Below are 12,953 nucleotides of genomic sequence, written 5' to 3'. Positions count from 1 at the left end.
AACAGGGACAACACAGAGTCCTCACATATTCCGCAAGGTCTTCTTCCATAACCGTATAAAGGCCTTCAATCAAGGGGACTCTGTTGAAAGGCTCCTTTTTAGCGAGCGCTTTAGCATTTTTATCACAAAGCCCAGCTAGCGTATTTACTTAGCTAAATAAGCGGGCGGCGGGCTAGCGAGCCAGCGGCGCAGCGGCTGATTGTCACCGCCGGGACTGAGCAGCACTTTGAAGCGCAGCCAGCCAAGCGCGGCGGGCGGGCGCACGTCTTCTCCCCGCCGTCCGCCCGTCTCTCCCTGACCTCCCCGCGCGCCGGAGGTCAGCCCCGTCCCTTTACGGCCCTTTCGCTGACGACGCCCGATGCCGCCGCCGCCGCCGTCCGCGGTTACCCCTCCCAGCGTCGGAACAACAACGTTTGTTGCCTGGCAACCCAACTGAAATTGCGTTTCGAAAAAATCGTCCTGCCTTTCTCTCTGTCGCCTTTTCTTGTGAAAGTGTTCGTCAAAACGAACGTGTGTGCCAGTTTCATCGTGCAATGGTTTCAAGTTTTGTCAAAATATACTTGGGCTGTTGAGTATTGACCCCAGATGGTTCATTTTTTTAAATCAGAAATGACACTTTACAAGACCTACAATCTGACTGCTTGCATGATTTATCTGTGATAGGTCATCTGCGATAGGTCAGTGTTTACCGAATCACAACCCCTAGGCCTTTTTGACATAGCTGAAGGCTAAGAGTCTGTTGATTGAGGCTTGCTGGATATTTCTAATCTTATCTCTGATTAAAACTACTCATGTGGACTGTAATTGCAAATAAAAACGTTAAATAAGACATTTTATCTTGCACTCTGGTGGTTTCTGAAAATAACTGTTCAAACCAGGGAGGGCGCTGAACTGTGAGACTTTAAAGAAGTGCAGAAATTGGCTGGCTGTTGAATCTTTCCTTGGCACAAATTACAATCTGAGGTTTCATATCATTGAGACAAGAACCATCACAGAGCTGATTTAAGCACACAATTCACAATCTGCCCTAGCCCTGAACTCACCCTGAAATCGCCCTGCCCCCTGCCCCTCTCCCTTTCTTTCCCCACGTCTTTCTTGTGCTCTTTCTCCCCGTTTGTCTTCTGTTTCTGTATCTTCTGCATCTGTTCTCTCTTTCTTGTTCTTGCCTCTCTCCCTCTCCTCTATTTCGCTCCCTCTCTTGGACTTGCTTTCTTCCTCCTCTCTTTCTCACCCTCTCCCCCCCTCCATCTCTCCTCCCTCTCTCCTTCTCCTCCCCCCTCCCTCTCTCCTCCCTCCCCTTCCCATCTCCCTCTCTCTCTCTTCCTCTCCCCCCTCCCGCTCTCCACCTCTCTCCTCCCTCTCTCTCTCCTCCCTCCCCTTCCCATCTCCCTCTCTCTCTCCCTCTCCCCCCTCCCGCTCTCCACCTCTCTCCTCCCTCTCTCTCTCCTCCCTCTCCCCATCCCTCCCTCTCTCTCTCTCCTCCCTCTCCCCATCCCTCCCTCCCTCCCTCCCTCTCCCCCTCTCTCTCCTCCCTCTCTCTCCCTCTGCAGTAAGTTCAGTCAGCAGAACATCGTGCGCTGTATAGGAGTGAGCCTGCAGGCTCTGCCTCGCTTCATCCTGCTGGAGCTGATGGCAGGAGGAGATCTCAAGAGCTTCCTGAGAGAGACCAGACCCCGGCTGGTGAGTGTTAGTCACACACACACACACACACACACACACACACACACATATATACACACGCACACACAAATACACACACACACACATACACACACTGACACACGCACATATACACACAATCACATGCACGCACATATACACACGCACACGCACATATTGTCATATATAAAAATACACACACACACACACACACACAGGAACATAAACACACACAAATACACACACACACACACACACACACTGACACACACACATATACACACAATCACATGCACACACATATACACATGCACACGCACATATTCTCATATATAAACACACACACACACACACACAAGAACACAAACACACACACACACACACCCGTTCTTCACCCTGTCTACCCCAGCCTTGCTCCTGGGATCTCTTCATCCCCTGTCCCAGCCACAGAGCTTCCACTCAGCCAGGGACAATGTCTGAATGATTCACTCTCTTACCAAGCAGATTCACACTCTCACCAGCCAGCTCGCCTAGCGATGTCTGAGCAGATTCCCACTCTCACCGCCCAGCTTGCCTAGCGATGTCTGAGCAGATTCCCACTCTCACCACCCAGCTTGCCTAGCGATGTCTGAGCAGATTCACACTCTCACCGCCCAGCTTGCCTAGCGATGTCTGAGCAGATTCCCACTCTCACCGCCCAGCTTGCCTAGCGATGTCTGAGCAGATTCACACTCTCACCGCCCAGTTTGCCTAGCGATGTCTGAGCAGATTCCCACTCTCTCCAGCCAGCTCGCCTAGCGATGTCTGAGCAGATTCACACTCTCTCCAGCCAGCTCGCCTAGCGATGTCTGAAGGAGAGGGAGGGAGAGGGAGGGAGAGGGAGGGAGGGGGCGCCTCTCAGAGGCTTCCTCCAGGGTCTGTAGGAGATTGAGCCCCTGCCAGTGATAGTGGGAGAAATGATATTCTATTTTTTACAGCTCTTACCGAGCACAATAACCAAACGCAGTGCAGGTGAACGCAGACAATCCTGTACTCTACTGCACCTCACTGTGTCACTATCTGGAGAGCTGGAGTCACAGATCTGTAAACTGTGGCACTCTGTGATTAGATTGACCCCCCCCCTCCCATCTTCCCACCCCCATGGCTGCGTTTCGTGTGGATTTTATCTGTGCTTTTCTCTGACTGGAGAAGCTCATCCCACTTCCTGTTTGCAGTAGTAGAATAACAAGCATGGACTCAATGGACATTATGTACATTAACATATATGTATGTTAAAATGATTACTGTCTGTGCCTCCACCTGTATCTCAATGACCTGTCTGTCTGTCTGTTTGTCCATCTGTATCAGTCTGTCTGTGTATCGGCCTGTAGCGTAGTGGTTAAGGTAAATGACTGGGACACACAAGGTCAGAGGTTCTAATCCCAGTGTAGCCACAATAAGATCCGCGCAGCCGTTGGGCCCTTGAGCAAGGCCCTTAACCCTGCATTGCTCCAGGGGAGGATTGTCTCCTGCTTAGTCTAATCAACTGGACGTCGCTCTGGATAAGAGCGTCTGCCAAATGCCAATAATGTAATGTAATGTAATGTATCTGTATATCTGACATGTCTGTGAATGTGTGTGTGTATGTTTGTGTGTGTGTGTGTGTGTGTGTGTGTATGTGTATGTGTATGTGTATGTGTATGTGTATGTGTATGTGTATGTGTATGTGTATGTGTATGTGTATGTGTGTATGTGTATGTGTGTGTGCGTGTGTGTGTGTGTGTGTGTGTGTGTGTGTGTGTGTGTGTGTGTGTTCAGGAGCAGCCCTCCAGTCTCTGCATGGTGGATCTGCTGAACGTGGCGCGGGACATTGCTCGGGGGTGCCAGTACCTGGAGGAGAACCAGTTCATCCACAGGTCAGATTCCCCGCCGCCGTGGCAACACGAGGGGGTTCACGAGCGGGAGCGGAGGGGCCAGGGGAGCGGCAGAAGACTTCTGTCTTCTACGAACATCACCTCGGCCTGGTCTTTCCTGCTCAACCACCCCCCTCCCCAGCGAGAGACCGCCCCCCACCTGCTGAAACACCACCCCCCCCCCACCCCCCCCTCACTCCATCCCCAAACTTCTGCTCCAGCTCTCCAGCGAGATGAGCGAGCAAAAAAATCAAACCTCATTTATAGAACCTATAAATGCACCGAATTCATCAATCTGCCCAGGAGATTGTGGTCAAAGGGGGTGCAGCGCTTTATTCAGTTATATATTTATATATATATATATATATATTTTTTTTTTAAACGCTCGTTTCGATCTGCCTGAGACCGCCGGCCCGGTCCTCGGGGCCCCTAATTTCACCGAGCGAGCGCTTATCGGGGTGACCCGGGGCCGTCTCCCGGAACGCAGCGGCGAGTCCGCTCCCCGCCATCCGGAAACATCCGGAAGCCTCTTCGCGTTCGCCCTCCTTTTTCCCTCTCTCCATTTCCATATTCCTTATTTATTTATGTATCATTTGGCTGAGCGCCGATTTCCCCTGACGCCGGTATCTCGCTCCCCGCAGGGACATCGCCGCCCGCAACTGCCTGCTCACCTGCAAAGGGCCCAACCGCGTGGCCAAGATAGGCGACTTCGGCATGGCCCGAGACATCTACAGGTACCTCACAACGCTCTTATCTCGCCGTTCACTCAGGTCAGAGCGGTCATCCAGGGTTTCCGGTTCGATCCCGGCCCTGGGCGTGTCAGAGTGTCCCTGGGTAAGACACCCAAACCCCTGACGAGCTGATTGGTGCCTTCTGTGGCAGCACACGTTGTTAGCGTGTGAGTACGTGTGTGAATGAGAGGCATTAATTGTAAAGAGCTTTTGTAAATGCAGTCCATTTTCCATTTAGCTGAAATTACTTTTTTGAGGCTTTCATCCAACACCCACTACATTTAGACAAGGTGCTGGTATCCAGAGCAAAATACTTAAAACCAAAACAAACAAAAAAACATAATCTGCTGCATCTTTGCAACTGGTAAGTGCAGCAATTTAGGTGAAGTGACTTGGCCTATCTCCGTGGTAATGCTCATGTGTAGACAACTGATTCTCTTTGTGAATTGTTCCTTATCTGACCTGTTCAGTAGATGTCCTAATCACCTTCGGTATGCACTTATTGTTTGCTGCTTTGGATAAAAGCGTCTTGTAAATGTAATGTGATGTAATACATTTGTTCAGAGACACAGCAGTAGTCTCTCACTTACAAATCCAGCTCCTTAAATGCTTGTCGGTAGGTAGGTAGTACCCTATACAGCTAGGCACATAAAATTGCACCCCTATCGAAAAATACACAATTCATTTGTACATTTTGTGCTTGTAAATTGTACTTATTAGTACCCAACTGGAACATTATTGTACTTTCAGGGTATTTTTGGCACGTGTTCCTTAACAAACAAAAATGTCCCTCCCCTGTACCGTTATCTCTCTGTGTGTATCTGCTATACTGCACTGCCTCTTATCTCTGAACTAGAATGTCATTATATAACAGAGACATAATATATGTCGCCATTTAGTCCAGCATAAATGCTTAACGATTATAATGATTGTGCCACCGCGGAGGCAGACACAGTCGATGCTTATTTTCACTAAACCCTGTCTCTGGCTTCTTCATGTAGCCTAAATATTCCTACATCCCTGTATATATTCCTCTATCCTTCTCTCCCTTGTATTATAAGTAGGCCATCCGTTCCTCCTCTATGCTACAGCGGTAGCGTTGTGTTGCCGCGTAGCTATCTCAGACAGCTGGGATAGCTACCGGAAAACCCTGAAGCACACGCCCGCGCGATGACTAAGACCAAACGCGGCCAGTCGTGTCCCGTCTCAAATAAAACTGTCACGCTCTCCTCGCCCAATATTGACACGGCGGGTGGCCCGGGGAGGGCCTCTTTTGGGAAAGAGCCGGCACAAAATGTCAGCCGTCAGCGGAAACGAGCCGGGCTGGGCGGCTCTGCGGTGGGATGAGCGTAATGAAGGCTCACCTCCGCGGGGGCTGACGTCGGCCTGCCCCCCCCCCCTCACCCCCACCCCCTGGGATCCTTTAAACTGCGGATTGGAAGGGGAGGGGGGCGGGGGAGAAACATGAACGAACCGAATTTAGCTTCCTGTGGGGCTCTGTGCTCCGGGCCCCGGGGCCTGATGTCAGGAGTGTTTTTTTAAGTATGTTTCTGCTGCACTTTTGTGTATAAAAAAAGAGATAAAATTAGAAACGGAAAGAAGAAGAAAATAACAGTTCTTTCCTGTTCCCTGCGTATGCGCGTACAGTAGGATGCGTGACTCGAGGGGCAGGTAGAGGAGGGGAGGCGGGAGGGGTAGGGGGATAGGGGGATAGGGGGGTAGGTAAGGGGGGGCTGTGGACTCTCATGGCTGACGCAGACACAGAAACCGACACCAGAGTTATACGAGATATAAAGGCGAGATGCATTTACAAACAGCCATTACAGCAAAACAAGATCTACAGCCGGGGCACTCCCCTCCGAGCTCTCCAGACGGGGTGAGGCCAAAAGCTCTGGGAGCTCCGTCAACCAAAGCCAAAACTGATTTGAAAACTGAGCCACTTCATATTGGGCTTGGGACTGAAAGGGTTAAGCCTGTGACCCCATTACATTACTGGCATTTGGCAGACGCTCTTATCCAGAGCGACGTACAGTTGATTAGACTAAGCAGGAGACAATCCTCCCCTGGAGCAATGCAGGTTAAGGGCCTTGCTCAAGGGCCCAACGGCTGGGCGGATCTTATTGTGGCTACACCGGGATTAGAACCACTGACCTTGTGTGTCCCAGTCATCTACCTTAACCACTACGCTACAGGCCGCCCCAGTCACGCCCCCCCCCTGCTGGCTGTTCGCTTGACTGGGACCTGGGACCTGGGACCTGGGACCTGGTGCAGCCACTGTAAGATCAGTGCAGCTGTTGGGCCCTTGAAGGAGAGGCATGAACCGTAAAGCGTTTTGGATAAAAGCGCAATATAAATGCAGTCCATTTACCATTAATGTGAGCGAAACCGCTGTGCCTGCCTACGGATAGGCACGAGAACATTTTAAATACGGAGAAACGCGGGTAAAAGATTAAAAAACCCCGAGATTAACAGGAACCAGGCTCTCCCCCCCCGCTCCTCCCGAACGCTGACGGATCCCTCTCCAGATCTCTGGCGGGATACGGAAAATGCGGGGGCCATTGTGCCGTCTGCTCGATTTCAGCGCCGAACGAGCCCGGGACGCGACTCCGTACTCTGTATCTTTTAATAACCGGACGCCTTTCACTGCCTCTCCTGACTGCGGCTCTGATTTCCTCTAAAACCTCTCGCAGACGTGGGACTCCACCGCTGCTCAAAAACATTTATCATCACCGGATGGCCGAAGATGTAATCAGCAAAAATGTTTTTTTGAAAGCGCATAGCTTATATAAAAATTGGGGGAAAAAACCAAAACCCATTTCTTTTTTTTCTTTTTTTTTTATAATGGGTTTAAACAGAGATTGCAGTGCTCATAGACAAATGATAATATTAAGTACATCGCACAGACGGCCATATATCTTGCGGTTCTCTGCATTGTCACTTTAAATGCAAAGCGTCCATTTGTTTTGTTTTCTCGGCAAAGGTTTTCCAGTAAAAATGGAAAAAGGCGCTGAACACAGTGCAGGCTAACTCCTCGGGAGGAGGCTAGGCTAATGTAGCAGCGCAGTGTGAGCACCCCAGTGAAGCAGCCGTTGAAAGACGGGTCCTTCCAGGCTGTGTGTCGTCAGTAAAGCAGATTCCGGTTCTTTTGAGTGTGTGTGGTGCTACTGGCCAGACCTGGGTCAAATACATCATTAGTTTGGGCTCGAATACTGTTCTACACTATACTGTGCTTGTCTGGTGTATTGGAAGCTATGAAATACTCTCAAAAAAGTGCAAACCCTGCCTTCTGATCCTCTTAGTTGGCCCAGTTGCACCAGGAAAGATCAACCAAACATAGAAAAGTATGCAAATCCACGAGACGATGATGTCACACACTGTGACACACCCCTGAGGGGACAGCCGAGCTGGACACAGGGAGAAGCGGACATTCCGGACTGCACCGGCGTTTTATTTATCTGGTCTGCAGAGCAGGGAGAGAGAGAGAGAGAACGAGAGCTCTTGCTCATACAAAACAAATAAAAGTCTTCTCTCTTCACCCTCATGGGGATGATCCAGGTAAAAATAACAAAGGCGAAATAACGAAGGCAAAATAAATCAAAGCAAACTTTAGCTTTTCAGCTTTGTCTCCGCGAACCCAGAGCACGGTCTCAGACACCTTATTGGGAAAGAAACACACCTTTTAAAAGCCTGGACTGATTAACAACATAGTCCAGGTGGGTGCCTACTTAACCAGTGTGTAAGGGTGGTGTATTCAGGTACAGGGGTGGTACAGGGTTGGGGTTTGTAAGGGTGGTGTATTCAGGTACAGGGTTGGGGTTTGCAAGGGTGGTGTATTCAGGTACAGGGTTGGGGTCTGTAAGGGTGGTTTACTCAGATTCAGGGCTGGGTTTTGTAAGGGTGGTGTATTCAGATACAGGGGTGGGGATTTGTAAGGGTGGTGTACTTAGATTCAGGGCTGGGGTCTGTAAGGGTAGTGTATTCAGGTACAGGGGTGGGGGTCTGTAAGGGTGGTGTATTCAGGTACAGGGTTTGGGTTTGTAAGGGTGGTGTATTCAGATACAGGGGTGGGGATTTGTAAGGGTGGTGTACTTAGATTCAGGGCTGGGGTCTGTAAGGGTAGTGTATTCAGGTACAGGGGTGGGGGTCTGTAAGGGTGGTGTATTCAGGTACAGGGTTGGGGTTTGTAAGGGTGGTGTATTCAGATACAGGGGTGGGGGTCTGTAAGGGTGGTGTTTTCTGCGACCTGCACACCGGAGGTAGGAAGATAGAGCACGGTTGAGGTTGCGTCGTTCCTACCCGCGTTGCCGTGGTAACGTCCACACAAATGTGCGCCTCGAGTTTCCTCCCTGTGTGTGCGTGCGTGTGTGTGCGTGTGTGTGTGTGTGTGTGTGATAGCGGCTTTGATTAACCAGATTTTGTGCGACTTCCTTTGTCTGCAGCTGATATCTGTGATCTCTAGGGCTGTCGGTAGAATGCTGATATTCTAGACTGATATCCGTGTGTGTGTGTGTGTGTGTCTCTCTCTCTCTCCACAGGGCCAGTTACTACAGGAAGGGTGGGCGTGCGATGCTTCCAGTGAAGTGGATGCCCCCAGAAGCGTTCATGGAGGGGATCTTCACTTCCAAAACGGACACATGGTATACTCACAGAAAATAAGTCTCTACTGTATCCCTCACAGAAAACAGGCTTCTGTCCCTCACAGAAAACAGGACTCAATCTCTCACAGAAAACAAGTCTCTACTGTATCCCTCACAGAAAATGGACATCAATCCTTCACAGAAAACAGGCATCAATCTCTCACAGAAAACAAGTCTCTACTGTATCCCTCAGAAAACAGGCTTCAATCTCTCACAGAAAACAGGCCTCAATCTCTCACAGAAAACAAGTCTCTACTGTATCCCTCAGAAAACAGGCTTCAATCTCTCACAGAAAACAGGCTCTGCTGTGCTTATATAGGTCACATGCATATCTAGAGACCGCTGTGTGTGTACTGTATATTGTAGGGCATCGGCCTTCCTTTCCTTTGATAACGCTGACACGATTCAAAACGTGGATCAATGCGGAATGACTTATTCATGTGCAGCATCTGCGCTTCTCTGGCACAAGTTAGAAATGAAAACCATACGTCTGATGTGATGTAGGCCAGCGATTATCACACGGGCTGAAGCAGAAGCAGCGATTGGTCCACTTGATGACTTGCAGCACATCTGAAAGTGTGTGTGTGTGTCGATGCCTGTGGGTAGATTTGACGCCAGGCATTGTATCGTGATGTAAACCGCGGTGACAACGTCGATAGCGCACACCTGAGCAAATCTAACTTCAGAGGGATGACTGTCCGCGGCAATAACTTAATCTTAAGTTATAGTTTTTACAATACCGTTTTACACATTTTGCAGCTGAGTTATGCCATGACTCTTCTCTGTGGGCGTGAAGGTGGAGCACATCATTCAAAGACACTGGGTAGATAGATCATTGCATTTCTATAGGGCTTTTCTAGACACTCAAAATGCTTTACAGTGACGAGGGGGAAACTCTATTCAACCACCGCCAATGTGATGCACAGCAGCCATTTTGTACCAAAACGTTCACCACACACTAGCTGAGGTGGAGGGGGAGAGAGCAGGGGATGAGGCCATGGTTAGGTGGCAGGATTGAAAGAGTCAGGTTGGCAATTTAGTCAGGCAAAGCAAAGACAAAGATCCTGTATGAGCACAAGATCCATACTTAAGATGACGATAAGTCAATTGCTATGACTTCACTACAACAGCACAGAGAATATGGGCTGTGTTCTGACACTCCTGTTTTTAACCTTCTCACTCTCCATTTTGTGTGTGTGTGTGTGTTCAGGTCCTTTGGAGTGCTGCTTTGGGAGATTTTCTCTTTGGGATACATGCCGTACCCTAGCCGAAGCAACCAGGAAGTTCTGGAGTTTGTGACCAATGGGGGCAGGATGGACCCGCCCAAAAACTGCCCGGGACCAGTGTGAGTACAGCACTACAAACACCACGTTTATACACGCACACACACCACAGATGTACACACACACACACACACACACACAAGCATACACACGCATACACACACAGAGAAGCACTCGCATGCATGCACGCACACGCACACACACACTTTCCTCAGACCTACATCCATTTCTCCAGCCTTGTTCTGAGTGAAGCGGGATCTTACAGAGTTGATCTTACACACACCACACTGACCCTGCATCAGCTGTTCAGTCCAACAGCCCGAAGGCCTAAAGCGGGGCTGAGGACGAGCCACATCGAGCGTCAGATCCGCGGTAAACAGGAGAGAAAATGGCGGTTGAATGCGAGCGGAATATTTCCGTTGTCCGTTCCCAGACGCTTTTACTGAAATGCCATCTCTATAAAACGCGCGGTGTTTTTCCGAGGCAGGATGTTCTAGTAAAATCCGCAATAATGCAAATGGAAGTATCTGAACAATAACAGGGCGCTGACCCGAACTGCACCGGCTTACGCACATCACAATTCCACCATTATCAAATAAAAAGGATACTTAACAACACGCAGCTGTTTGCGGTACATATAAAGGACTGTTGTTGCACTCCGAGGTGCTTCGCCTATGGTGTAGTTATGGAAGCTGGAGAAAGCTTTGCCCACTCAAGTCAAACTGTGTTTGCAATCGCTTCTCCTGACTCACCGCAGAGCGTTTCTACAGAACCAGGTCCAGCGGCACAGTCAAACTCAGAAGTAGCCCGTCCTCTGCCCATTCAGCCACTGGCGTTTGATCACATGGGAGGTGGTGGCTGTTAGGACCAGTACAGCCTGTAATTTTTAAAATCTGTTTACTGCCAAGCAGGAAATGGCATGCGTTTGATCATAAATTGTGATTGTGTGCGTGTGTATGTGTGTGTGTGTGTGTGTTTGGACAGGTATCGGATAATGACGCAGTGTTGGCAGCACCAGCCAGACGACAGACCCAACTTCTCTACCATCCTGGAGAGGATTGACTACTGTCTACAGGTGCAATTACACTCATTGTGTAACCATTCCCAGACAGTGTGCAATTTATTAACAGCCCAAAACACTAGCTGATCACAAATTAGACACAGTTAGCCTGGGGTTTTACTTTGCGCGAATCTGGCTAACTCAGTAATTCTCCTTTGTGGAAACGGCCCCTAATCTCATAGTCACATTGCTGTCGAGCAGTCGTAAGCAACCGTATTCTGTGAGATCTACCATCCTGTAGGTCTTCATTCACTTATTAGTCCAACCATACGTCCAGCTGTTGAATGAGGTGTGCTTTGTTAGGGTTGGAGTGAAAACCTACAGGACGGTAGATCTCCAGGAACAGGGTCGGGCAGCCCTGCTCTAGCTGTTGAGTGAGGTGTGCTGTGTTAGGGTTGGAGTGAAAGCCTACAGGACGGTAGATCTCCAGGAACAGGGTTGGGCAGCCCTGCTCTAGCTGTTGAGTGAGGTGTGCTGTGTTAGGGTTGGAGTGAAAGCCTACAGGACGGTAGATCTCCAGGAACAGGGTTGGGCAGCCCTGCTCCAGCTGTTGAGTGAGGTCTGCTTTGTTAGGGTTGGAGTGAAAGCCTACAGGACGGTAGATCTCCAGGAACAGGGTTGGGCAGCCCTGCTCTAGCTGTTGAGTGAGGTGTGCTGTGTTAGGGTTGGAGTGAACTTACAGGACGAGCTCCAGGAGCACAGTTGGTTACCACTGCTCTCGAGGTGGCTATGCGCCAGAGAGCAGAGGATCATGGGATTCTGAGTTCTCCTGTCCCCCCCAGGACCCCGACGTGGTGACGGTGCCCCTGCCGGTGGAGTACGGCCCCGTTCCGGAGGAAGAGGAGCGGGGGACCCACCCTCTCTCCGAGGACCCCGCCCCCGCGGCCCCCGCCTCCCTGCAGGAGCCCCCCCCGCCGCAGGAGGGCAAGAGAGAGGCGGAGCCCGCCCGCCAACCTCAGCCTAACCCCGCCACCGCGGTACAGCCGCAGCCACACCCCCGCCAGACGCAAGCCCCGCCCCCCACCGCCGCCGCCGCCGCCGCCGTTAAGCCCCGCCCGTCCCAGCCGGGCGCCGAGGGGGGGGCGGGGGGCGGCCACGTGAACCTGGGGTTCAGCCAGGGGCAGCCGGCGGAGCGGGAGGGCAGGAACGGGAAGCCCACGAACCTGTGGAACCCCACGTACGGGTCCTGGTTCCTGCAGCAGCAGAGGCAGGCGGCCGCCCAGGCGGCGGCACAGGCGCAGGCCGCGGGCCACGCGGGGGCCCAGGCCGGGGTGCGGGGGCCCGGGGAGGGGCAGGAGCAGGCCCCGCACCCGGGCCGGACTGTGGGGGAGGTGCCCGGGGGAGCGCTGGGCCTCCAGCTCCAGCTGCAGCAGCAGGGCCTGTGCAGGCCGCTGCTGCCCCCGCCCGCCCCCCTGCTGCTGGACTCGGCCGCCCTGCCCCCCGTGCCCCTCTACAGACTGCGCCGGTTCCCCTGCGGGACGGTGGGGTACGGCTACCAGGAGCAGGGGCTGCCGCTGGAATCCGCCCCGGCCGCGCCCGCGGCCCCTCCCCCGCACCCGCAGCCCCCGCCCGTCGGCCGCGCGGGCGCCGTCGCCGAGGACAACCGCCCTCTGCTCGTCACCATGGGAACGGCCGCCCTGCAGGACCCCAGGCTGGCCGTGATAGAAGGGCACAACGCCACAGTGCTTTAA

The 12,953-nt window shown here is 51.8% G+C and overlaps 1 protein-coding gene across 1 annotated transcript in view; it reads left to right on the top strand.

The window, feature by feature from the left end:
* Window positions 1-12,953, top strand: part of alk (ALK receptor tyrosine kinase) — a 393,279-nt gene extending 380,326 nt beyond the window's left edge. The window contains exons 23-29 of the mRNA XM_061258633.1: window positions 1,551-1,680; window positions 3,457-3,554; window positions 4,193-4,285; window positions 8,818-8,919; window positions 10,130-10,264; window positions 11,187-11,277; window positions 12,045-12,953. Coding sequence (XP_061114617.1) covers window positions 1,551-1,680; window positions 3,457-3,554; window positions 4,193-4,285; window positions 8,818-8,919; window positions 10,130-10,264; window positions 11,187-11,277; window positions 12,045-12,953 — 1,558 coding nt within the window. The remainder of the gene's footprint in view (window positions 1-1,550; window positions 1,681-3,456; window positions 3,555-4,192; window positions 4,286-8,817; window positions 8,920-10,129; window positions 10,265-11,186; window positions 11,278-12,044) is intronic.

The sequence above is a fragment of the Conger conger genome, chromosome 1 (genome assembly GCF_963514075.1).
Source record: "Conger conger chromosome 1, fConCon1.1, whole genome shotgun sequence".
Lineage (NCBI taxonomy): Eukaryota > Metazoa > Chordata > Actinopteri > Anguilliformes > Congridae > Conger > Conger conger.
This window is presented reverse-complemented; position numbering and strand designations above follow the sequence as displayed.